Raw genomic sequence first — 27,751 nt, forward strand, 5'->3', positions numbered from 1 at the left:
ATCTATCCATTTCCTTCTTAAATATATTCAGTGACTTGGCCTCCAGCCTCCTGTGGTAGAGAATTCCACAGGTTCACCACCCACTGAGTAAAAAAGTTTCTCCTCATCTCAGTCCTAAATGGCCTGCCCTGTATCCTGAGATTGTGACCCCTTGTTCTAGACCCCACCCCCAGCCAGAGGAAACATCATCCCTGGATCCAGTCTGTCCCGCCCTGTCAGAATTTTATTAATTTCAATGAGATCCCCTCTCATTCTTCTAAACTCCAGTGAATACAGGGCCTAGTCGGCTCAATCTCTCCTCATATGACAATCCTGCCATCCCAGGAATCAGTCTGGTGAACCTTCACTGCATTCCCTCAATGGCAAGTATATCCTTTCTTAGGTAAGGAGACCAAAACGGCACACAATACTCCAGGTGTGGTCTCACCAAGGCCCTGTACAACTGCAGTAAGACATCTTTGCTCCTGAACTCAAATCCTCTCGCAATGAAGGCCAACATACCATTTACCTGCTTAACTGCTTGCTGTACCTGCTTTCAGTGATTGGTGCACAAGGACACTCAGGTCCCTTTGTACATCAACATTCCCCAATCTATCACCATTTAAATAATACTCTGCCATTCTGTTTTTCCTACCAAAGTGGATAACTTCACACTTATCCATGTTATACTGCATCTGCCATGTATTTGCCCACTCACTCAACATGTCTAAATCACCTTGAAGCCTCTTAACACCATCCTCCACACTCACATTCCCACCTAGTTTTGTGTCATCAGCAAACTTGGAAATATTATATTTGGTTCCCTTCCAAATCATTGACATATATTGTGAATAGCTGGGGCCCAAGCACTGATCCCTGTGGTACCCCACTAGTCACCGCCTGCCACTCCAAAAAAGACCCATTTATTCCTACTCTGTTTCCTGTCTGCTAACCAATTCTCAATCCATGCCAATATATTACCCGCAATCCCATGTGCTTTAATTTTACACACTAACCTCTTATGTGGGACTTTATCAAAATCTTTCAGGAAAATCCAAATACACCACATCCACTGGTTCTCCCTTATCTATTCTGCTAGTTACATCCTTAAAGAAAACTCCAGTAGGTTTCATAATCCATGCTGACTTTGTCTAATCCCATTGATATTTTCGAAGTGTATACTCTCTATAATGGACTCTAGTATTTTCCCTGCCATTGATCTGTTTGACACCTGCCATGATAGAGCTGAGAAAGATCCCGTGTAGGGAGAGCAGAGTGAAGGCACAGTTGGCCATACTATGCCACAGTGCAGCTTTGTTCCAGTGTGACCTGGCACTGTGCCACCCATACCTAACACGTCTGCTGTGCTTTCCAACGGTTTATTCATGTGCTCGAGCTATTTTGCCACAGGCTGTGAATTATGAAGGTTAAACACAGAAGCTCAGCTGAATCTTTAGCTTGTGTGTAGTCACTCAGTCCCTCCCCGGCCACAACCCCACCTGAATTCAGGTTGTTCTCCGACCAGCTTTTTTGGCGGCTTTCACTGTACTTCAGCTGCTGCTTCTATCAAACTGCCTTTATTATCTGAAACTTTGATTCACCTTCCCCTCACCACTCATTACCCTCCCCATCTCTCAGATCTCGCTGAATGTTTGTTTACATCCATTCTAGGGAACAAGCTGTTTCGGAGCACTCTGCATTGCAACAGACTCCTTTCACCATGTCAATGAAGCAGGAAAAGAGGAAGATATCAGGTAAAAATCATTGTTACATTCTAAACTGGAAAAAATGAGCAACGCCATCAACTTTCTGTCTTTCTTGCTCTCTCTTCAGTCTCTTCCTATCTTCTCTCTCTCTATTGTTTTGTCTCTGCTTCTGTTTATTTTTCTCTCTGTCCCTCTGCCTGTTTCTCCCTGTTACTTAGTCTATTTTATCTCCGTCTCTGTCCATCACTTCATCTCTTTGACTCTTTACTGCTCTCTCTCTCTCTTCTTCTGTCTTCCAAATTGCTGATGTGGGATTTGAACTCACATTCTGAGGAGTTTGGTTTGAGAGATCTGGTTTACTAGTTAAGTAATGTAACCATACAATATTAACCCTGATGCTTCCCTTCCTGAATTGATTTTGGGTCTTGTCTTGCTTTGCTTCAGGGTCATGCCTTGATTTGGTTCGGGGTCATGCCTTGCTTTGGTTCCAGGTCATGCCTTGATTTGGTTCGGGGTCGTGCCTTGATTTGGTTCCAGGTCGTGTCTTGATTTGGTTCCGGGTCGTGTCTTGATTTGGTTCCGGGTCGTGTCTTGATTTGGTTCCAGGTCAGAGGCAGAGTATAGCCACTTCCCTTTGTCTTCTCCACCACCAACATCCTGGGGGTCACCATTGACCAGAATCTTAACTGGACCTATGTGGCAGCCTTCTGTCTCATAAGACGATGGCTTGTGCTGTGGTGGTCAACTCAGTGTTAAACCTCGCCTGCTGTGACTCAGGATCCCCAGACAGTGAGCTGAGAAGGTTCACTGGCCTCTGTTATCTTCTCGGCCAGCTGAGCTTTTCAGTTCTGCTCACCTCTTCCAATACCCTTCCAGCTGTCATCCATCTGATGAATGTGACCGAGGCAGCGCAGCCATCGTTGGCTCAGCAATGAGTGTACGCTGATGGAATTAGCTCTTACTCAGCTTGGACATAACAGCTGCAGCTTTTGCTATGCGTGTGTTGATCTCAGCATCAAGGGACAGATTGCTGGTGATGGTGGAGCTGAGATATGTGAAGCCATCAACAACCTCACATTGTCAATGCTGATAGATGGCGGTATGGCAACATCCTGGACCATGACATTTGTCTTCATGGTGCTGATGGTCAAACCAAACTCTTTACAGGTGGGAGAAAGTCTACCCATTTGCCACTGAAAGTGGTCCTCAGTTTGGAGTGTTGGTGCAGCATTGTCAGTATAGAGCAACTCAGATGAGAACATGGCACAGGTTTTTGTGTTGCATATCAGATGTGCAAGGCTGAACAGCTTTCTGTCAGTTCTGGTATGTAGGTAGACACCCACATTAGCTGAACTAAAGGCATCTGGCAGCAGCAAAGAGAAGAATGTGCCAAAGAGTCTCAGAGTCAGAAGGTAACTCTGTTTGACCCCACTGCAGATCTCAAAGGGTTTCGATGTTGCCCTGTCATAGCTTACCTTACCCATGACGGTGTCATGGAAAGAAATCACACTGAGCAACTTCGGTGAGCAGCCAATGATTTCTAGCAGCTTAAATAGATCACCTCTCCCCACATGGTCGAAAGCCTTGGTGAGATCGATGAAGGCAATGTATGGTGGTCACCTTTGTTCACAGCATTTCACTTGCAGCTGCCAGACTGAAGATCATATCAGTTGTAGATCCTCCAGTTCTGAAACCACGGTGGGATTCAGGGTAGATGTGTTCGATACCCAGCTCTGCCATGACAGGCGGGCATTCTATGGTGTCTAGAGTTTCCTTGGTAACCGTGCTCCCCCCAGAGTGCACCTCAAGTAGTGTTGCACCCATTTCTCCAGCTGTTTATTGCAGTTGGTGAGGACTTACCCGGCCTTTGTTTCCAATGGAGCTGTTTTCGTTGCCGATGGGCCTGGTGCTTTTTTGATCCCCTCATGCCTGCCCCCAGCATTCCCTGTGTCATAGGGCATCTGGCTATTCTGGCAGGGTGGGAACCTGGTGCACTGTGAGCAGTCTGTTGGACTTTAATACGGCCCTTAGTGCATTCCGCTTTCTCACTCGAGTTCTCTCTTGTAATTAATGAGAGTGGACTGCTTGGCTTTGATGACAGGTTCCATCACAGTGACATTAGCCTCGAACCAGTCTGTTTTCCCACTTTTGTTTCCCATATGTTGAGAGTGCAGGATTGTAGATGGTCACTTGAAGTATGTTCCATTTTGCTTCTGCACTCTGTGCGAATTCTGGAGAGTGCCTGTTCAATCGAGTCAAGGAACTCTTGGTCCTTACCTGGGTAGGCAATAAGGCTGATGTGTACATGAGGGCAGCCTTTCTGCTTTGAATGAAAAAGCTTCACGGTTTGTATCTTAACCCTGGTGCACGTCATGGAGTCTTGTATCACAGTCAGCTCTGTGGTAGCTGCTTGTGTTGAGAATGCTGTTGAGAGAGTCCCGTCTGGTGATTCTCAGGCCTAGCTGGTGCCAATGCCCCGATTCTGGATGTCTCCAAGACACCATGGGGGGAGGTTTACGCTGGCGGGATTTTCCAGTCCTGCCAAAGGCAATGGACCCTTTGAATGACTCGCCACGTTTTACAGCCCCACCCCCACCGTGACAGGGCCATAAAATTCCACCCCCCTGTGGCATGGTTTGTTCTGAAAGAAGGTGTTAGTCACACAAAGCTCATGGTAGCAGCAAAGCTCAAGTAGTCTCTGTCCATTCTCATTGATCTTTCCCAGTCCATGGTGTCCCCAGACAGGGACCTCATCGTCCACACCCACTCTTGTGCTGAAATCCCCCAGTTGGTAAAGATGTTCTGTCTTAGGTATTCTGCTGATAGCAGTGTCAAGTTCCTCAGGGAACTGGTCTTTCACCCCTGTAGTGCAGCACAGCGATGGAACATAGATACTCATGAGGTTAACTGGCCCTGTTTGAGTTGAGAGGCAAATAGTTAGTACATATTCTGAACCATTTGTAGGGGGGGGTTCTATCATCAAGAGCAGCGAGTTGCTTACAGCGATGCCTATACCTTGCTCACGCAGTTCCTCTGAACTGTTCCCCTGCCAGATGAGCTGTAATCTTTTTCCTTCAGTGGTCCACTCTCCGTCTCTTGTAGGGAAGCTATCCCAATGTTCAGCCTATCAGGTTCTATGTCGATCATTGCTGTCTTGTAAGGGTTATTGACCGGCTGCAAGTTGTCGTGGTTCTGAGATTGCAGCTTGCTAACCGACGAGTTGGCATCTTCTTTCTTTTTGTTTGTTTTGTTTGTTTCCTTGATGCGTTGGATTCACTTGTTGAGCAGAGACTCTAACGCTCCAATGGTGAGCTCAGGGAGGACAGAAACCTTTCATGGAGCAGAAAGGAAACAGAACTTCTAGCGGAATGGTTAGGCTCGGAGTGGCTCCTCAGTGGGTCTAAACCACAGTGACAAGCAGCCCAACTGCCACCACCTCCTCCTCTTCCCCCATCCTCTCAATCTTGGGCTACCCAAACATAAATGTCCCCTCTCGACCTCCCCGGTTGATTCCAGAGAGATGCAGAGCACCATGTTTGGCACCAGCTTGCTTGCAGTAGGTGCTGGAAAGATGCCACATTTAGACATGGGTCTGCCTTTGGGCTCTACTCCGGGTTTTATGTCAGGATTTACTCCCTTAGCCTTCAGCTCTCCCGAGGTATCCACAGGGCAGTGGAGCTGTTCACCCAGAGCTGGGAGTTTGGTTCATGAGTGCCAGGGTGTTGTCCACATGCTGGTGGGCCTACACACTGCATGTCTGGGGGGTCAAACCTCCTCTGAGTTCCTCTGAAGCTTTAGCCTGGGGCTGTGAGGGACCCAGTTTCCGTGTGTCATCGTGAGGAGGCACAGCTGAGGACTTGCCGATGCAAAGGCTGTGTTCTGACAGGGAGGGGTCTACACATCTGGCTCTCTTTTTCACACTGCTGCAGGCCAGCAGTGTAGGCTAAAAATGAGGAGCAAACTAGCACACAAAAGCGTAAAGCATGATAAACCCAAACACCCACATCGAGCTGTTAACTGGACCAGCCATATAAATACTGAGGCTATAAGAGCAGGTCAGAGGCTCCTCTCCTGACTCCCCAAAGCCTGTCCACCATCTACAAGGCACAAGTCAGGAGTGTGATGGAATACACCCCACTTGCCTGGATGAGTGCAGCTCCCACAACACTCAAGAAGCTCCACACCATCCAGTACAAAGCAGCCCCACTTGATTGACACCCCATCCACAAACATTCACTCCCTCCACCACCGACACACAGTAGCAGCAGTGTGTACCATCTACAAGATGCACTGCAGGAACTCACCAAGGCTCCTTAGACAGCACCTTCCAAACCCATGACCACTACCATCTAGAAGCACAAGGACAGCAGATAGATGGGAACACCACCACCTGGAAGTTCCCCTCCAAGCCACTCACCATCCTGACTTGGAAATATATCGCTGTTCCTTCACTGTCGCTGTGTCACAATCCTGGAACTCCCTCCCTAACAGCACTGTGGGTGTACCTACACCACATGGACTGCAGCGGTTCAAGAAGGCAGCTCACCACCACCTTCTCAAGGGGCATCTAGGAATGGACAATAAATGCTGGCCTTGCTTAGGAATCCGATTATTCCAAGAAACAATTGTAAGAAAAAGATAGCAAGCTTCAGCTCCAAGATCTTATTACCATTTTGGAGGAGAGTGGACTTTGGTCAGACTGAAAACAACACCAAAGGTTAATTGTTTCTGGCTCTTCCGCCCCCCCATTCATTAAACCAACAAACAAATTCACTTGGATGGGGAGGGAACCTGGCAAAGCTGCTCATAAAGTCAATCTTGGAACATCTCGATATGCCTGGATTTTCATGTTTGTGATGAATTGATTGTATTCGTGTAACTCCTGGGATGGATGCCAAGCTGAGAGATAGTCCTGGGTATGGAAAGGGGAGTCTGACCCAACCATTTTGTTCCTCTGTCTCCTTGTCTCTCCAGTTTCCATCTCGGGCGCTATGTCGCTCTCCTGGAGTTTCACTCTGTCAGTGTCTGCCACCTTCTTCCTTTCACACTTTCCCACCTCCCTCTCTCACTGGCGGAAGTTTGGAGACCTCAACCCTGCAGGAAATAAGGCAGCGACGCCCGGAAAATGGTGGGGATTGACTTGCTGCCCAGTTCTTACTGTGGTCATCTCGATGTTCCCCAAGGCAGCACTCACGTGAGTCAGGTGGTAGGACCCTGTTAATACATGTAGAGTAAAGGGCTAACATCAAAGCGTACATGATGCTGATGTAATATGATGTCAGATCACATGATTGAGAAGTAAGAGAGGTCTGGAAGAAGGAGGAACCTCGTGTAGAGTTCCAAACGTATAAATACTCGCTGCAAATAAAAAGACAATGGACTCGAGCAACATACCTTTGAGAGATTAGACAATCCCCAAACCCTGTCCAAATCCACCCACCACAACAAAACATGGTGGCAGTGAGTGAAAGACGCAGCAAAGACTGAAAGAAGCTACAGTGCTGGCAAGAGAAGAGAACCTCGAAGGAAGGATAAAAGAAAAAAATTCCCAGTCTTACCAAGGCTTCGAAACATCGCGGGAGCAGCAGAGGCAAAGTGTGACACAGGCTCAGAGACCAGACAGCAGTGAGCACAGGCCCAAGACAGCACGCAGCGGTGGAGAAAGGGTCATAGGCAGGAACAATTCCAGGGCTCAGCAGAAGCATGGAATCCGCACAACCACTCCCAGAACTATTTCAGAGTGCAGAAAGCTCACAACGGGCCCAGAAGTGAGACAGCTGGAGCAAAAAGGTTCACAAAGTACAGAACTGCTTCAGGATTACATTAAAAAGACCAAAAAGACCAGGTCAGTACCCTATTTTATGCTGCAGGAACTATTGCTGACAATGTGATAGCAAGGCAGGGGGCTGATGAGACTTCAGCTTCTTATGAAAAAGTCATGCAACCTTTCAACTCTTATTTCAGCATCTGTCAGGACTTAATAATAGGGAGGACTAAACTTAACAGACGAAAACAATGGCCAGATGAAAGCATAGATTCCTTTACAGTGCTCATGGAATTTTAAAAGATGAGCTAATTCGGGAAAGGGTGACTGTAGGGGTGTTAGATGAAGCATTATCTCTTATAGACAAGGGAGGATTTAACGCTGGTGAAAGCAGTGTAAATCACGAGACAAGCGGAACTTAGAAAACAGGTTTGGGTGTTTGTTTGCAGGGAAGGAGAGGTCCTGTGGAGAAGATTGAGCGAGACCATTCAATTCATAGGTCATAAAATGGAAAGCTTTCCAAAACAAGGAAAGACATACCAGCCACCATTTTAAAATGTCTCCGGAGTGGCAGGAACAAACCGCACAAGGTGGTAGAGTGCCACAACTGTGGAAAAATAGGCCATGACCTGTAAAAAGAGGGAGAAAATTTTAAACTAGAGCCATGGACAAGCAGCACAAGAACAGGGATTAACCTTCCTGGGGCCTGGGGGAGATAAATGACACTGAAAGCAAGTATTGGCTTGTTAAACCTGAAGTGGACGAACACCCCACAGAGATTAAACTAGACACAGGAGCAGGGGTTTCTGTTTTATCAGATGAAGTCAAATGGCTCAAACAGATTGCAATGCAAGCCTCATCCACTAAATCACAAGGTCCTTGGGGGGACTACACTAAAAGTGAAAGGCCAACTCATGGCAAAGCTGAAATATAAAGACCAAGAAATCCTCGAACCTCTCTTTATCATTCAAAATCAAGAATGCTCTCTACTAAGCAGAAAGGCATGCCTAAACCTGAAATTAATAAAGTGGATGAAGTCACTGATGAGAACTACAGCAATATATTCAGGAATGAATTTCCAACATTGTTTACAGGCCTAGGGATGTTAAAGACAGGGTACCATATCACCCTACAAACTGATGCTAAACCAATTTGCCTCGTTACACTAAGGAGAGACCCTCACCCACTCTTGGACAAAGTTAAGGGTGAAATTGAAAAGATGCAGCAACAAGGGGTTATCTCACTGGTCACCATACCAACAAAACGGTGTCAGGAATGGTTACAGGGTCCCAAAGCCAAATGGCTCTATAAGAACCTGCGAGGATTTAACTCAACTAAACAAACCAGGGGAGCGTGAGATCCACCAGAGAGCATCAGTGGATGGGAACCTTGCCAAATTAATCAAGAGAACTTTATTTACCAAATTGGATGTGAACAGTGGGTTTTGGCAGTTGCCTCTGGACAAATAATCCAGATTGTTGACCACATTTATAACGTCATTGAGTCATTATTGTTTCCATAGATTGCCTTTTGGAATAAGGAAATTTTCCAGAGAACAATGCCCTACAGTCTAGAAGGGATGGAAGGGGTAATATACCATATGGACAACATACTTGTACATGGCTGTGAGAGAAGAGTACAAAGAGCAGAGTCTTACACGATGCAGGCCTGACATTGAATGAAAAATGTGAGTTCGCCAAACCGATAATCAAGTTTCTAGTTCACATGGTACAAGCCACTGGAATCACAGTTGACCCACAAAAAATAAAAGTGATCCGAGAATTTCCACAGCCCAGGAACATAACTCAGCTTCAAAATTCCTCAGGATGGTCAACCAAGTGGCCAAGTTCCTGCCAAATTTAGCAGAGGTCAGTGAGTCCTGGAGACAGCTGCTGAGACAGGGTCAACAGTGATGCTGGAGTGTGGACCAGCAGAATTCTTTAGAAAGGATTGAACAACTTTTAATCTCTTCTGAAATCTTGGCACATTACGACCCAGAATTACCAGACATAGTCGCAGCAGATGCATTATTCACAGATCTGGGGTCAGTTTTATTTCAAGTGCAGAGAGATATAAGTGTAGACCAGTCTACTATACCTCTTGGTCATGAATAGAAACAGAACAACGATATACCGCAATGAAAAAAGCATTGGCAGCAACATGGGTGTGCAAAACAATTCTCAGACAATGTGACTATAGGATTGCATTTCAAGTTTAAAACAGACCATAAGCCACTAGTTCCCCCTTCTGAACATGAAAGAAATTGTGAACATGCCACCCAGAATCCAGCGGTTCAGATTAAGGTTGATGAGGTACGATTCCATCGCAGAGTATGTGCAAGGAAAATATCAAACAACGGTGAACACTGTCAAAAATACCATCAAAAAGAATTGAACAAGAGGATTTATTGAGGAGGCTGAAGGTGGCTTTTCAATGTCTGCAGGGCTAGGGTTTGCTTGGGGAAGGGGGAGAAGTGGCCTCAGGCAAGGGAAGAGGCTGCAGGGCGAGGGCTGTACTGGGGAAGGACGGTATCCCAGGGTGTGTGTGGGGGACACATGTTGGTCTGTACAAGTGGCCTCTGGATGGTGAGGGCTGAGGAGGCAGCCTCCAGAGGGGATGAGGCCAGATGGAGGTGTGAGGGTGTGTGTGAGAGAGTGAGTGGTGATGTCCCTTGAGCTGGCAGTGAGTGAGATGCCAGTGAGTGTGTGATGGGCTTGTGAGTGGGTGAGTTTAGAGCGATGAGATGGTTGCCTTACCCTGGCTGCACGGATGAGATCATTCATCCTCGATCTGCACTGGATGGCCAACCTCTTCTGTGCAGCGTTGGCACTGACCACCTCTGCCACCGCCTCCCAAGCCAGAGCGGTGAGACTGATGGGCCTCCTGCGGCCAGAGCGGGGGTAGAGGACATCACAGCGGCCTCCACGGCATCCAAAACGCACTCGAAGGACACGTCATTAAACCTGGGAGCTGCAGTCTTCTGGCCTTTAGGGGCCTTGTCTTCTGTGCAGCAGCCCAGGGCTGGAAGCGCTGAGAGGTGTGCGCGTGGCTGTACTTTAAATATGGCGTCCGGCGTGATAACACGGCAAGGTGATGGCATGGCGGGCAAATAGGAGCATGCCTGCCATTGAAACAGCGTGTCTCCTGGGAACGCATGATTAATGGGGCGAGCTTGGGAGGACATGGGGTGAAAAGCCGCCATTGCTACCAACTTAGTGCAAGTCTGGGACGATTCCGCCCTCTGTCTTTCTGCCTCACCAGCTTTTACCAGTCTGGCTGCACATTGCCAAGGTTAGCTGAGTATCTTTTGCCTCTGAATCATGTTCGTCAATATGGCAACAGGCTGCTCTTCAGAAGAATTCATTGTATATGACCCTTCATCAGAACTAAGACATATAGAAATGAGATGAAATATAAGCTGGTAGAGGGGGGGTGTGTGGGACAGGTAGAGCTCGATAGGGGGCCAGTGATAGGTGGAGGCCAAGAAGAGACTGCCAAAGATGTCATAGACAAAAGGACAAAGGGGTGTTGACGGTGGTGATATTATCTAAAGGATGTGCTAATGGGGATATTAAGTGTAGCAAGCTAGTGGCAGATGGCCCTAGTTGGGGTGGGGTGTCTCAGGCACTTGACAGGGCAGCAGCAGGCCTTCACCTGGGATTGAGGACCCCCGGGGGAGCAGAGGTCCTGCCTGCTGAGATCTGCCAGCCAATCAGAGGCTGGCAGCTCATCTGTACTCAGCAGCACCACTGGGAATATGGTGGTTGCTGCTGGTACTATACCCACCCGAGGCCTTTGGATTGAGAAAGGTCCCAGGCACAGGTCAGTGACGGTGACACAGGGGTCATGGAGCGGGGGAGCCATGGGGGAGGGGTGGGGAGGGGGTTGGCAGCAAGGGCAGCGGAGTGACTTCCAGCAGGCCTTCCCTACCTGATGCCGGGTCTCACAATCAGGCACTGCACCTTTGAACAATGGACACCCCTCCACACTGGGAGCCCACAAGCAAGGAGGCCATATGGTGGCAGGATGAGGCCCTTAATTGGGCCTTCCCACCACAGGCTTAATCAGGGTGGAGGTGCGAAGTGGGCAGGGTCCCCACCCACTACCCTCCCACAAACTGAAGTCACCTGTGCCACCAAACTTGCCAAGGTGGAGGGCACAAGATTCCGCCCAGTGTAAAATACTTGGCACTGCCCCACATAATGGGCTAGATTCCAAGCCCATGGAATAGGCGGGTAAGCATTAAAATTGTTTGGTAAATAGTTGTTTGATAGGCAACAATAAGCAGTAATGTATGTGCAGGTATCTGGTTGGTGGCCAGTTAATGGTGGAATGTCACGAGGTTTAGGAGTGGTCCTGCAGGTTACCGTTTTTCTCAACGATTTTGAGGAACAAATTGAGTTTGTGTGTCCGAATTTGCAAGTAACCCAATAATGACTATCAATGGGGCACAAATTGAAAAGGACCTTGATCCTTGATCTGTTGGCAGAGAATGGCAGATGTCACTTAACACAGGGAAATATGAGATTAGGCAGGAGGGAGGTTGATGGTGGATTATGTGCCAGATGGGAATGTACTTGATATGTCAGAGCAAGAAAAAGACTGAGGGTGGAATTGTCAGTGTGGGCTGGAGAACTCAACACCCGGATGAATTCCGGGTCCTGACCCTGTTGGCCTCGCTGCATCACTGTCATGACACAGTTTTTTAAATTTAGATGGTTTAATTGGACAGGACACAAGCCCAGCACCCAATCAGAGGCCTCTAAGAGGCAGGAGCTGCCTGTCTGGCACCAGCGGCAGAGGCAGGCAGCAGCCATGTTGGGGACTGCAGCTTTCTTGCCAATTAGAGCAGACAAGGTTTAGTGCACTGTTCCTGCTACTTGGGCCCTCAGATTCCATTTCAAACAACTGCAGAGAAACTGGGGCCCCACAGCAAACCCAAAAACACTGCTCACCTGAAAAAATTTGAAAGCTCGGAACTCAAGTGGACAGACCACTTACCGAGCTCTGTAATGAGCTCAAAGGGATGTTAACTGGTGGTAAATGCTTTTACCACTGCCTCCAACCCCACCAGCCTTTCGAAAATACAAAATTGTCAGGAAGGCATCAGGATCCCAAGATGTCTTCCGGGACCGTGATTTTAATCCCTGCCCATACCAGGTCCCAAACCCCTTGATCTTTAAAAATATGACCCCTTGGGTCAGTAAAAATATCAGCACAATGTTTCCAAGCTATTCAAAAGGCTAAAGAGAATGTTGGGATGTACTGCACGTATAAATTCAGTGAGATTATTTTAATATTGGATTTGGCCCTTGAGGATTCCCTATCTCAGGGCAAATAATAAAGAGGTATATTATCTAAATGATGAGAGATTGCAGAGCTCTGATATGCAGAGGGATCTGGGTGATCCAGTGCATGAATCACAAAAGGCTAGTATGCAGGTACAGCAAATAATTAGGAAAGCTAATAGAATGTTATTTTTTATTGCGAGGGGAATTGAATATAAAAGTAGGGAGGTTATGCTTCAGTTATACAGGGCATTGGTGAGACCACATCTGGAGTACTGAGTACAGCACTGGTCTCCTTATTTAAGGAAAGATGTAAATGGGTTGGAAGCAGTTCAGAGAAGCTTTACCAGACTAATACCTGGAATGGGCGGGTTGTCTTATGAGGAAAGGTTGGACAGACTAGGCTTGTATCCGCTGGAGTTTAGAAGAGTAAGAGGCGACTTGATTGAAACATATAAGATCCTGAGGGGTCTTGACATGGTGGATGTGGAGAGGATGTTTCCTCTTGTGGGAGAATCTAGAACCAGGGGTCATTGTTTAAAAATAAGGGGTCGCCCATTTAGGATAGATGAGGAATGTTTTTTCTCTGAGGGCTGTGAGACTTTCCTCAAAAGGTGATTGAGGCAGAGTCCTTAAATATCTTTAAGGCAGAGGTAGATAGGTTCTTGATAAGCAAGGGAGTGAAAGGTTATCAGGGGTAGACAGGAATATGAAATATTTGAAATATGAATAAAATCAGATCAGCCATGATCCTATTGAATGGCGGAGCAGACTCGAGGGGCCGAATGGCCTACTCCTGCTCCTAATTCATATTACTGGAGGGGATGCACGTCGCACCTCACATTTGTTTCCAGAATTTAAAGAACGAGGAAAGTTTGACTTCCCTGTGTCTTTTCTGTCTTGAAAAGAGAATACCGAGAGGGAGCATGAAAGGAGAGGTCAAAATCATAACCGATTCGAACAAATTGATCCAATTAAGCATAAAGAATTTAATCACAATGGGCCTTATTTACAAATTAAGGGCAAGGAAAGGAAACGTAAAAGGAAGTTTTTACTGAAAGGGTTGTAAGTATGTGGAATAGGTTACTGGCACAGAGAGTGGGAAAAGAAACCTTATTGGGTTCAAAGAAGGAATTAGGCAGGTTCTTGTCAACAAATGTGTTATGACCCCAGTGGAGATCCATAAACCAAAATAACCAAGTTTACCTCATGGCCCCAAATGAAGAAATTATCAACAAGATTTCACTTTTTGTCACTTTTATTTGAATCTGAGTCATAATTAATGTAAATTAAACACAAATTAACAGTCAAATCACGGGCTATGCAAAGTATAAATTATACATGGAATAGCAAACACAACAAAGTCTATCTTACAGATTTTCAGCTGCGCAGTCCTTCCGAGCCAAATTCCAGTCCCTTTCCTTCAAGGACTCAACCGGTTTGCCACAGGCAGCAGCTTCCGCATGAACAGGTTTCCGGCCATGTAATGTTCCCTATATGGCCCACTTCTTTCACCTCAGCTTCTGTTGGCTGTGGTAGGGTAGATCTACCAGAAACACCTTTAACTCAAGTTTGCTGACCACCTCCGGCCTCCAGCTTTTATGTTCCTCTTTGTGTCTGGCCACATGGCTTCCATATTTTACCTTCTTTCCAGTTGGTACTGCTTCCAAGTCAAGGTTCGCCAGGTCACATAGGCTAGTGTTTCTTACGACCCAAAAATTACAATTAATCCCTTTACAAGTGATGCAAATTCTTTAAGGTCCTTTTCAACCCTTTTTTAGAAACAATTGTAAACTCCCAAACATATTAAAATATTACAACATTTCATTCCTGTTACTGCTTCCAGGCCAAAGGTCGTCACACTTCAAAGGGTTTCTGTGTGAGTTTCTCTCCTCATGGTAACTGGATCACATGGGGATGTCTCTGAGCTGAAGTGTTTATCTGGAATTTTTGGTTTTGCTTTGAGCTAAAAGTACATTTCAAAACATAGCCGTTTTTTAAAGTTCATGAGAAAATATGATACAGGGTCGTTCAAAGAACACCAAGGGGAAACCATAGATAGGTTACCCAGATGGGCCGAAAGTCTTCTTCTCTCTGAAACTGTTACTATGATATTTCTGTCTGTCATTGATGATCTGCATCATGTGTGTGCCTTGATCTCATTGCCTTTATTGCTGCCATTTTGTTTTATTTTCTCTCTTTTGTCTCTCTATCTCTGCCTCTGTCTTATTTTCACAAGATTACCGTTTATCTGGTTTACAGACTCACGCTTTGAAGAACCTCAGTTAAGACCCCCTCGAATTCATGGGAACATAGAATACTTTTCATTCAACAGCTAGGGGGAGGGCTGCTATCAAGATTGAAAAGTAGCAGAGGAAGACAAGTAGGCCGCTCAGCCTCTCCTGCTATTCACTTAGACTACTCTTTATTCGTTCATGGAATTCAGGCAGCGCTGGCAAGGCCAGCATTTGTTGCCCTCCCCTAATTGCCCTTGAACGGAGTGGCTTGGTAAGGCCAGTGAAGAGCCAACCACATTGCTGTGAGTCTGAAGTCACAAACTGGCCAGATTTCCTTCCCTAAAGGACATTGGTGAACCAGATGGGTTTTTATGGCAATCAATGATAGTTGTCATGGTCACCATCACTGAGACTAGCTTTATAATTCCAGATTTACCAGTCGAATTTAAATTCCACCAGCTACCGTGGTGGGATTTGAACCCATGTCCCCAGAGCATTAGCCTGGGCCTCTGGACTGCAAGTCCAATTTGCTGCTCTGTGCTTTAACTCCATTTACCCATCTTTGCTCCATACCTCTTGCCACATTGATCTAAAAAACTCTATCGGTTTACAGTCCTGAAAATTTAAATTAACCACCAATATCCATATGCTCCCTGGGGATTTGGAATTCCACAGACTAACGACCCTCTGAGAGAAAAAAGTCTCTTCATCTTGTCTTAAAAGGGAGACCGCTCATTCTCAAACTGTGTCCCCTAGTTCTAGTCTACCTAACAAGTGGAAACAATCCACATGGAATTGTAGAATAATAGCTGGAAACAGAGAGGGTCCAAGTTTTAAACCGTTATGCCACAGATTTGAACTTTGTGCCCTGTTAATAAGGGATTTTTTTTCTAACCTTTGTACAACTGGTCCATGAAAGCGAACTCCCATTCTGTTCCAATAATTACTGATCTGAACAGCTCTAAAGCCCTTCCTATGTTGTAAAATTAAAAGAGGTTTTGGAATATGGTGACGCAACTGTGGGAAACTAAGAACCATGCCTGCCAAAATACAGAGCAAGATCATGAAATCCCTATACCTGAAAGCATTGGGTGACAGTAAGCAATAAACGGCCAGGGTTAAGTGTCAATTTAAAATTAACCCCATTTACAATCCTGCGAAAGCTATGATTTTCCACATACATAAAAAAAGGATGAACCAAGCTGATGGTGAGCAATCAGTACAAGATTCTGGGATAGGGTTATGGTCAAATTAGAAAAGATTTTTTTATGGGAGTGACATAAGACACTCTAAACTGGTATTTAAGTTGGTCACTCCCCCATAAATAATGAAGGTTTAGAGTTACATATGAACTAGGAGCAGGATTAGGCCACTCAGCCCCTCGAGCCTGCTCCACCAATCAATAAGATCATGGCTGATCTGATTGTAACCTCCCACCTACCCCCAATAACCTTTCACCCCCTTGTTAATCAAGAATCTGTCTAGCTCTGCCTTAAAAATGTTCAGAGACTCTGCTCCCTCCACCTCTTAAGGAAGAGAGCTCCAAAGACTCACGACCCTCTGCGAGAAACAAATTTCTCCTTATCTCTGTTTTAAATGGGTGACCCCTTATTTTCAAACAGTGACCCCTAGTTCTAGATCCTCCCACAAGAGGAAACATGCTCTCCACATCCACCCTGTCAAGACCCCTCAGGATCTTAAAGGTTTTGTATTTCTTCTTCTGCTCTCTGCCTGAAGGCAGGTCTGACCCACAACAATACCATCTCCACCATGGGTAGGTCAAGGAGACAGGTCCTGAATCCACCACAGCCTGAACGGGGATCAAGCCCCATGCTGTTGGTACCAACCTGATCCACATTGGCTATCCAGCCAACTGAGCCGCCAAGGAGCCCGAGTTGCTGTGGCAACAGGCACTTTTACATGCATGTTGCAGTCTGGAGCTATGAATAGTGATGCATTACACACAGGGATAAGCCAGACCTGAATCTTCTGCTCCCTTTCCTCACTCTCCTTACTTTCTGTAATCAGTGTGTCTTTGAAAAGGAAGATGCATGTGTTTCTTAACCTGAATGTATGGCTAAACTAGCACCATACCTTTCATGGATTTAAACAAAGAGGATTATTTATTCACATGTTCATCCAAACGTCTAACGCTATGGCACACACTCACACACAAGAAAAAATACAGTGAAAGAGAATAGTGTGTTTTTACAAGTCATAAAGAAAAGGATAGTTCATCAATTCATGTGTTTGGCTCGTCTTAGGAAGTTCTTGGAGTGAAAGATGTGTTATCTGAAGACAGTTTTAATCACACAATTGATACTTGTATTGTCCACCCAGAATGATTTAAAGTTAGAAGCCGTTTCTATACAATGGAGGATGGAGGATGGCCATTCACACCTACTTATGGTTGACTGGTTTTCTATAGCTCTCATTGTTAACTTTTGAGATCAGAATCTGTAAGTCTAGGAGCCCATAGATTTTGAGTTTGGGGCAAGAAACTTATTCAGAAGCTCTTTTAATTACTTTGGGGGAGGGGGCGGGGTCAGAAAGCACATGCACAGAGCTTTCCCACAAAGTACTTTCCCACGATAGGGTAGAGTGTACATGGGCCATGTGAGGGGGCTAAATAGGTGGGTTGAGTCCATAATAGGGTAGAGTGTACATGGGCTGTGGAAGGAGATTAAATGGGTGGGTTTACACAAATCATAACATCCACTGTGCCAAAATTCAACAGTTGTCTTTTGTGTGAGAGGCTGTTATTATTTCAATTCATCTGGGCAAATAAAACAGTTGAGGTCATGGTGTGCATAAGTGTGATATAGTGTGTTTTACAATGGCAAACATGAAAGCAACTAAATGAAAATGGGCATAGGGATCCTGGATGTGTAATGATGACCCTGATAGCCAGAGGCAATGCTGTCTTTGCTCTGCTTTGAGGATCAGGTTATGCTGCAGGTGACATAACTCATGTGACAGACTTCGGATTGAAACAAAGGCAGCACAAGCATTGCTCCTCGCTCAAGTTGAGTGAAGGAATTGCTCCCTGAAGACGCCCTGAAGATATGGCTTCCTACAGAGCACCCTCCCCCTCTCCTCCTCCTCCCTCTTCTAGCAACTTGACCTACTTTGAGATATTTACCACCCAACCTCTCAGGCATGTTCAATCCCAAGAAAAAGTACAACAGGCCACACATACCAGAACACAGCTTCTTTATGCAGTGTATGGTAGGGGGACATATAGCAAGAGCAGCCAACCCACTCCTTGTAGATTAATGAAAGTTCAAACAACTCGAGGGGCAGGATTTTACGCGTTGGTGAGAGGGGGTGGGGCCCGCTCGCCGACGCATAAAATGATGCTGGGTGACATCGAGGGGAACTCCTGATGTCATCCCGCCCCATTTAAATTTTCAGGAAGGCGGGGGCGCAGCGAAATCAGCTGTCCGCCCGCCAACCTGTCAATGGCCAATGGAGGCCATTGACAGAGGCAATTAAGTATTTAAAGGACCTGCCCGTCCAACCTTAAGGTTGTCGGGCAGGCCAGGAGCCCCGGCGGGAATTAGAAAAAAGCATCAAACCTCATCCACGGGCGGGATGAGGTTTCATGTCGGTTTTTAAAAATTGTAATAAAGTTTTTGTGAAAATTATGGACATGTCCCAACCCATGTGACATTGTCACATGAGGGTATATGTTAGGGAAATTTTATTTTTCTATTTTTCGGTTTTTTTTTACATTTACAGCCGATCTCCCTGAGGCTGCACTTAGCCTCAGGGAGATGAGTGCGTTCTTTCGTGTGCATGCGCAAAAGAGTGCACTCTCGATTTTGGGATTCCCCCTCTGCCCGCACAGGAAGCGTGTAGCGCGTAGGCCAATTAAGGCCCGCCCACATAAAATGGCGCCGATTGGAAGCACGCTTGTGCGCGCCCACCATTCAACTTTGCCCCAGACTGGTGGAAAATTCAGCCCTAGAAATCCAAAAGTGTCTGAAAATCAACCGGATGAAATAATCCAGAAACTAATTATTATCGACTGTTTTTCCAGTAATTTCAGAGAACTCCAAGTACCAGCAAGATATGATGACCTTCAATGAGGAAAAGAAAGAGTCAACTGGTAAGCATGGTCTTTGTCACTTACACCCTGGGAATTGGAGAGTCCTGGTGAGGCCAGAATCTCTCCATCAGCCATAGCGGGGCTGATTCTCAACTGGCCAAGTTGGCATGGACAGGGCAGTAACAGTCTTGAAATGGGGCAGGTAGGCTTACCCCCCCCACCCCCCTCCCTAATCACCCTTGAACTGAGTGGCTTGCTAGCCCATTTCAGAGGGCAAGTAAGAGACATTGCTGTGGATCTGGAGTCACATGTCGGCTAAACCAGGTAAGGATGGCAGATTTCCTTCCCCCAAAGGGGATTAGTAGGGATTTTACAACAATCGATGAGTGTCATGGCTTGGTCACCATTACAGAGACTTGATTTATATTCCAGAGTTATTGGATGAATTTAAATTCCACTGCCATGTTGGGAATTGAGCCCATGTCCTGAGACATGGTCAACAGTGCAGCCTCCTGTTGTGGTTAAAAATATGACCACTCTCGAGTCTGTGAGATTCGGGCAAAGATTTATTTCAAGCACTTGCAAGGGGCAGAGAGAGCCTCTGCCAGCCAAGGAACTTCTCTCAGTGATACAGGGTTTGTAGCACACACTTATAGCTATTAACTCCCTGGTTCCCTGTTATCTCAACTTCCAGCCTCGGGGCCTTATAGCTCCCGTGGTGACTTATCCATCTCACCCGGCCTCCAGTTCATCATATCTTCTTATCCTGTTCAGCAATGAGTGTCTGTGGAAGCTGTTATTGTCACAAGTGCTGAGCTAGCCATCTCTGGAACTATCCTTAGCCAAGGATCCCATCATGCCTGGAAGGCGTCGCTACCATTTACTACATTTGTCTATTCTGAAGATATTAATGCACATTTTAATATCTACAAATATGAAATCATTTCAGTTATCCCACTTCAGTCCCTCCTTTTGGCACAACTTGGCCCACACAGGGCTTTCCCATGACCTCCCAGTTCCCACAAAACTCAAGAAGCTCGACACCATCCAGGACAAAGTAGCCCCGCTTGATTGGCACCACATCCACAAACATTCACTCCCTCCACCACCGACACACAGTAGCAGCAGTGTGTACCATCTACAAGATGCACTGCAGCAACTCGCCAAGGCTCCTTTGACAGCACCTTCCAAACCCACAACCTCTACCATCTAGAAGGACAAGGGCAGCAGATACATGGGAACACCACCACCTGGAAGTTCCCCTCCAAGTCATACACCATCCTGACTTGGAAATATATCACCGTTCCTTCACTGTCGCTGGGTCCAAATCCTGGAACTCCCTCCCTAACAGCACTGTGGGTGTACCTACACCACATGGACTGCAGCGGTTCAAGAAGGCAGCTCACCACCACCTTCTCAAGGGCAATTAGGGATGGGCAATAAATGCTGGCCCAGCCAGCGACGCCCACATCCCGTGAATGAATTAAAAAAAACTTTTATTTCTACCTTTTGCTTCATTACCTCTCCTGAAGCTCTAACTCTCGCTTGGTAACAGTTCCACCAATGCCTTTCACCCTCCAATTTGTCACACATTCTTCATGCGCAAGACTAACGACTAAACATTGGCAAGTTATCCAATCCCATTGAGCAAGCAAGTCAAAATTGGTCATGCCCTCAATGTTAATGTTGGACCTGGGCTGCAATAGAGTACATGCTCTAAGTTGGTCATTAAACTGTCCCCAATCGGGGAAGTATTGGGGCTTCATTACAAAGCTATAAGAAGGTGTTCACTTTGGGTGTTAGGGGGAACTGGATGAGTTTATGTATTTACTCTGCAAGTCTTGGTAATAAGTCTGTCTTAAGGTACACGTTAGCTTCAGGCTCATTATTTCCTCCGCTTACAGGTAATGGAGTTAACCCTCAATCAACGTCCACTTTCCAGCAGGGGTCAACCAATAGCAAAATGGGGTTGCACCCTGGCTCATTGCCCCCTCGCTAGTCACAGCTTAGCTTCAGTTACAGCATTCCCACCTCTGTGTCGGGGGTTATGGATTTAAGCCCCACTCCAGGCGACCCCAGTGAAGGGAGACAAGAGTTCTGGTCTCTGAATACTGGGTGAACATCCAGTGAGGGGGTGTTCATGTCCCATGGGAATCCACTCCCTGCCCCTGCCCATGGCATCAGGCTATTTCTCCTGGTGGGTGCTGTGAATCAGGTTAATGACCTGTCCAGGTCAAGGAGGAACTTCATTACAAAACAACCCAGAGCTCAGTCTGCTGGATGTAAAGTAGTGGAAGAAATGTTTGACTCATGCACTGAGCTCTGGAGAGAAAGGGAACAAACTACCTCAAGCTGAGACCAATTGCAACATCCTCACTACCAACTGCTTTTCCATTCTTTCATGGGATGTGGGCATCGCTGGTTGGGCCACCATTTTTATTGCCCATCCCTAATTGCCCCTTGAGAAGGTGGTGGTGAGCTGCCTTCTTGAACCGCTGCAGTCCATGTGGTGTAGGTACACCCACAGTGCTGTTAGGGAGGGAGCTCCAGGATTTTGACCCAGTGACAGTGAAGGAACGGCGATATATTTCCAAGTCAGGATGGTGAGTGACTTGGAGGGGAACTTGCAGGTGGTGGTGTTCCCATGTGTCTGCTGCCCTTGTCCTTCTAGATGGTAGTGGTTGTGGGTTTGGAAGGTGCTGCCTAAGGAGCCTTGGTGAGTTGCTGCAGTGCATCCTGTAGATGGTACACACTGCTGCTACTGTGTGTCGGTGCTGGAGGGAGTGAATGTTTAATCTTCACAGAGATCAGCTGAGTCAGCACAGACCAGGTCAAACACTTGCTCTTGGCAATCACACTAGAACATACTGTAACCATTACTCAGTGATACAAACACCAGCCCCTTCCCCACTCCATAGCTTGCTGAGTGACAGCTTCAACACACAATGAATTCCAAATACCTGATGGCTTGGTATGAGTGACTTACCATGTAAAAAATCCTGTTCTGAGGGAGAACTTGGGAGTTCTCAAAGCTTAGCAAAGCCTGTTTACAGGAATTTGCTGCTGAGGTAGCTAGGGAGTCTTTATAAAGCATTGTGCAACAGGTTAACATTGGGCACAAGCTATTTGCTTCTTCCTTTCAGCATTGATGATAGGAAAGAAACACCTCTATCCGTGGCCCGCAAGTGATGTTCTCTGTCACTTCTCAGCAGCTAATGAGTGAGAGAACACTAACATGGACAGGAGTGAGGTTATTGAGCATTTAAAATTTTGAAAAGAGACCTGGTCCCTTCACCCTCCCTCCCTGACAAATAGCCCACTGTGGGCACATGCAGGAAGAATGGGCACAGTGGGTAAATGTGGGGTGAATGCCCACTGGTACTGGAAAGCAGTGCATGCCTGTGGAATGCAAACTACAGTCAGAGTTAGTGCCTTTGAGGGGGGAGGAAATGAAAGAATAAACACTTGAAAAAAGCTTGTGGGCATGCATGCTTGTGTGTCAGTCTGTGTGGATGAGTCTGTGTGTGTGTGTGAGTCTCTTTGTGTGTGTCTGTGATTGTGTGTGTGTGTGTGTGAGTCTGAGTGTGCATGTGTGTGTCTGTGTGTGTGTGAGTGTGTGAGTCTGAGGTCTGAGTGTGTATGCGTTTATATGTGTCTGTGGTTCTGTGTGTATGTGTGTGTGTGTGAGTCTGAGTGTGTGTGTGTGTGTGTGTCTGTGATTGTGTGTGTGTGAGTCTGTGTGTGTGTGTGTGTGTGTGTGAGTCTGAGTGTGTATGCATTTGTATGTGTCTGTGGTTCTGTGTGTATGTGTGTGTGAGTCTGAGTGTGTGTGTGTGCATGTGTCTGTGATTGTGTGTGTGTGAGTCTGTGTGTGTGTGTGTGTGTGTGTGTGAGTCTGAGTGTGTATGCATTTGTATGTGTCTGTGGTTCTGTGTCTGTTGAATCTGAGTGTGTGTGTGTGTCTGAGTGTGTGTGTGTGTCTGTGATTGTGTGTGTGTGTGTCTGAGTGTGTGTGTGCGTGTGTGTGTGAGTCTGAGTATGTGTGTGTGTGAGTCTGAGTGTGTATGCATTTGTATGTGTCTGTGGTTCTGTGTCTGTTGAATCTGAGAGTGTGTGTGTGTGATTCTGTGTATGTATGAGTCTGAGTGTGCGTGTGTGTGTGTGTGTGTGACTATGAGTGTGTGTGAAAATGAGTTTGTGTGCTTGTGAGTGAGTGTGTGTGAGTGAGTGTGTGTTTGAGTCTGAGTGTGCCTGAGTGTGAGTGTATGGGCAGAATCGTCCCAGATTTGCACAAAGTGTGCTAGTGGGCGGGGAGAAAGTTGTTTTACCCCCCGTCCCAGCCGCGATGGTGGGTTTTCACGCTGTATCGTCCCATCCCCGCCTCATTAATTATACAGCCACAGGAAACACGCTGTCTCGCTGATGGGCAGCCTCCGATTTACCCACCACCCCATCACCTCACCCCTTCCTCACGCAGGGCTCCATGTTTAAACTGCAGCTGCGCCCACCCTTCTCAATGTTCACAGCCCAGGACCGCTCCAGTGTAGACATGGCCCCAAAAGGCAAGAAGAGTGCAGCCCCCCTCCCACCCGATTCAGACACATCCCTGGGACGCCTTCTGGATGCTGTGGAGGCCGCGATGTCCTCTACCCCCGCTCTGGCCGCAGGAGGCCCATCAGTCTCACCACTCCGGCTTGGGAGTCGGTGGCAGAGGTGGTCAGTGCCAACGCTGCACAGAAGAGGTTGGCCATCCAGTGCAGATAGAGGATGAATGATCTCATCTGTGCCGCCAGGGTAAGGCAACCATCTCATCACTCTAAACTCACACACTCACAAACCCATCACACACTCACTGGCATCTCACTCACTGCCAGCTCAAGGGACATCACCACTCACTCTCGCACACACACCCTCACATCTCCATCTGGCCTCATCTCCTCTGGAGGCTGCCTCCTCGGCCCTCACCATCCTGAGGCCACTTGCACAGATCAACATGTGTCCCCCACACACACCCTGGGATACCCTCCTTCCCCAGTACAGCCCTCGCCCTGCAGCCTCTTCCCTTGCCTGAGGCCACTTCTCCCCCTTCCCCAAGCAAGCCCTAGCCCTGCAGACATTGAAAAGCCACCCCCGCCTTACGGTTGGTCTGGTAGGTAGAGACCTGCCCGTGTGCCCCCCTAAAAGTGATGTGGTGCTGCCTGTGAAGCCTGGCGCTGATGACTGCGAGTGCTGCCCGAAGCAAGGTAGGCAAACAAACCTCGAAGTCCCGAATGAAGTGCAGCTCACCAGGTGCACGTTGCTTATGTACAGTTGTGAAACACGTTGGGTGTGCAATCGCACCGACACGTCTGGATGATCTGGTGTGTGGGGGGGGATGATTCCAGTGAGCAGGGCTTATAATGAGATGCTAAAGTATTGAAATTAGGTTCCCGATGTGTGGGGGTGGGAAACCCGGCCCCAACATTGACGGGCGGAGCGGACAATCGCAAACTTCACAACGGCGTGAAACCGATTTTTGGCCCTCTTGCCATATTGTCCACTCACACCCACCATGACGCCCGACGCCAACAGGGCTGGAAAATTCTGCCCAATGTGTGAGTGTGACGGTGTGAGTATGTTATGTGTGTGAGTATGAGTGAGTGTGAGTGTGTGTGTGTGTCAGTATGAGTGAGTGTCTGTGTGTGTGAGTATGAGTGTGCGTCTGAGTGTGAGTGTGAGTGTAAGTATGAGTGAGTGTGTATGTATGTGCGTCAGTGTGTGTGTCTTGTGTGTGTGAGTGAGTGTCTGTATATGTGTGTGAGTTTGTATGCGTATGAGTGAGTGTGAGTATGAGTGAGCGTGAGTATGAGTGTGTGTGTGAGAGTATGAGTGAGTATCTGAGTGTGAGTGAATGTGAGTATGAGTGAGTGCATGTGTACGTGCATGTGTGTGTGTATATGTGTGAGTGAGTGTGTGTGTGTGTGTGTGAGAGTATGAGTGACTGTGTGAGAGTTTGTGTGAGTATGAGTGTGTGAGTATGAGTGTGTGAGTATGAGTGTGTGAGTATGAGTGAGTATGAGTGTGTGACTTTGAGTGTGTGAGTATGAGTGTGTGAGTATGAGTGAGTATGAGTGTGTGAGTATGAGTGTGTGAGTATGAGTGAGTATGAGTGTGTGAGTATGAGTGTGTGAGTATGAGTGAGTATGAGTGTGAGAGTATGAGTGTGTGAGTATGAGTGTGTGAGTATGAGTGAGTATGAGTGTGTGAGTATGAGTGTGTGAGTATGAGTGAGTATGAGTGTGTGAGTACGAGTGAGTATGAGTGTGTGAGTATGAGTGTGTGAGTATGAGTGAGTATGAGTGTGTGAGTATGAGTGTGTGAGTATGTGTGTGAGTATGAGTGAGTATGAGTGTGTGAGTATGAGTGTGTGAGTATGAGTGTGTGTCTGTGAGTGTGTGAGTATGAGTGTGTGTGAGAGAGTTTGTGCATGAGTGAGTGTGTGTGAGTATGAGTGTGAGTATAAGTGAGTGTGTGTGTGTGTGTGTGTGTGTGTGTGAGTCAGTGAATGAGTGTGAGTGTATTTTTTTAAAATTCATTCACGGGATGTGGGCGTCGCTGGCTGGGCCAGCATTTATTGCCCATCCCTAGTTGCCCTTGAGAAGGTGGTGGTGAGCTGCCTTCTTGAACCGCTGCAGTCAATGTAGTGTAGGTACATCCACAGTGCTGTTAGGGAGGGAGTTCCAGGATTTTCACCCAGTGACAGTGAAGGAACGGCGATATATTTCCAAGTCAAGATGGTGAGTGACTTGGAGGGGAACTTCCAGATGGTGGTGTTCCCATCTATCTGCTGCCCTTGTCCTTCTAGATGGTAGAGGTCATGGGTTTGGCAGGTGCTGTCGAAGGAGCCTTGGTGAGTTCCTGCAGTGCATCTTGTAGATGGTACACACACTGCTGCTACTGTGTGTTGGTGGTGGAGGGAGTGAATGTTTGCAGATGTGGTGCCAATCAAGTGGGCTTCTTTGTCCTGGATGGTGTCCAGCTTCTTGAGTGTTGTTGGAGCTGCACTCATCCAGGCAGTTGGGGAGTATTCCATCACAGTCCTGACTTGTGCCTTGTTGATGGTAGACAGGCTTTGGGGAGTCAGGAGGTGAGCTACTCACTGCAGGATTCCCAGCCTCTGACCAGCTCTGGTAGCCACAGTGTTTGTATGGCTGGTCCAGTTCAGTTTCTGGTTAATGGTAACCCCCAGGATGTTGATAGTGGGGGATTCAGTGATGGTAATGTCATTGAACATCAAGGGGCGATGGTTAGATTCTCTCTTGTTAGAGATGGTCATTGCCTGGCACTTGTGTGGCGTGAATGTTACTTACCATTTGTCAGCCCAAGCCAGGATATTGTCCAGGTCTTGCTGCATATGGACATGGACTGCTTCAGTATCTGAGGAGCCGCGAATGGTGCTGAACATTGTGCAATCATCAGCGAACATCCCCACTTCTAACCTTATGATGGAAGGAAGGTCATTGATGAAGCAGCTGAAGATGGTTGGCCCTGGGACACTACCCTGAGGAACTCCTGCAGTGATGTCCTGGAGCTGAGATGACAACAACCACAACCATCTTCCTTTGTGCTAGGTAAGACTCCAACCAGCAGAGAGATTTCCCCCTGATTCCCATTGACTCCAGTTTTGCTCGGGCTCCTTGATGCCACACTCAGTCAAATGTTGCCTTGATGTCAAGGGCAGTAACTCTCACCTCACCTCCAGAGTTCAGCTCTTTTGTCCATTTTTGAACCAAGGCTGTAATGAGGTCAGGAGCTGAGTGGCCCTGGCGTGTTTGTGAGTGTGAGCGTGTGTGTGTGTGTTTAGGTGGATTTATAGTTACAGGTGCGACCATAACTCAAGCTATGCACAGGGAATTGAAGAAGCTGGAGTTTATGATATATCGGTCATCCTAAGAATTGGCTGCAGAGTTCCAGCTACTTTAGCTATTTGGCTTCTCATGTATAAAGTGTCACAGGGGGAGGAGAAAAAGAGGGAGGGGCCAAAGGGGGTGGAGTCACAGGGGGAGGAGTCACAGGGGGAGGATTCACAGGGGGAGGGGTCACAAGGGTGGAGTCACCGGGTGGAATCGCGGGGAGGAGTCACAGGGGGAGGAGTCACAGGGGGAGGAGTCACGGGGTGGAATCGCAGGGAGGAGTCACAGAGGCAAGAGTCACAATGGAAGGAGTTGCAGAGGGTGGAGTCACAGGTATAGGAGTCACAGGGGAGTCACAGAGGAAGGGGTCACAGGGGAAGGGGTTACAGAGGGTGGAGTCACAGGAGGCGGGGTCACAGGGAGAGGAGTCACAATGGAATCACAGAGAGAGGAGTCATAGAAACACAGAAACATAGAAACTAGGAGCAGGAGTAGGCCATTCGGCCCTTCGAGCCTGCTCCGCCATTCATTATGATCATGGCTGATCATCCAACTCAATAGCCTGCTCCCGCTTTCTCCCCATACCCTTTGATCCCTTTCGCCCCCAGAGCTATATCTAACTCCTTCTTGAAAACATACAATGTTTTGGTCTCAACTACTTTCTGTGGTAGCGAATTCCACAGGCTCACCCCTCTCTGGGTGAAGAAATTTCTCTTCATCTCAGTCCTAAATGGTCTACCCCATATCCTCAGACTGTGACCCATGGTTCTGGACTCCCCCACCATCGGGAACATCCTTCCTGCATCTACCCTGTCTAGTCCTGTTAGAATTTTA

General features: G+C 47.2%; 1 protein-coding gene across 1 annotated transcript in view; it reads left to right on the forward strand.

The window, feature by feature from the left end:
- Window positions 1-1,591: 1,591 nt before the first annotated feature.
- Window positions 1,592-27,751, forward strand: part of LOC144672632 (natural resistance-associated macrophage protein 2-like) — a 140,346-nt gene continuing 114,186 nt past the window's right edge. The window contains exons 1-2 of the mRNA XM_078534482.1: window positions 1,592-1,733; window positions 19,017-19,085. Of these exons, the coding sequence (XP_078390608.1) occupies window positions 1,628-1,733; window positions 19,017-19,085 (175 nt within the window). The 5' untranslated portion in view covers window positions 1,592-1,627. The remainder of the gene's footprint in view (window positions 1,734-19,016; window positions 19,086-27,751) is intronic.

The sequence above is a fragment of the Cetorhinus maximus genome, chromosome X (genome assembly GCF_964194155.1).
Source record: "Cetorhinus maximus chromosome X, sCetMax3.hap1.1, whole genome shotgun sequence".
NCBI lineage: Eukaryota > Metazoa > Chordata > Chondrichthyes > Lamniformes > Cetorhinidae > Cetorhinus > Cetorhinus maximus.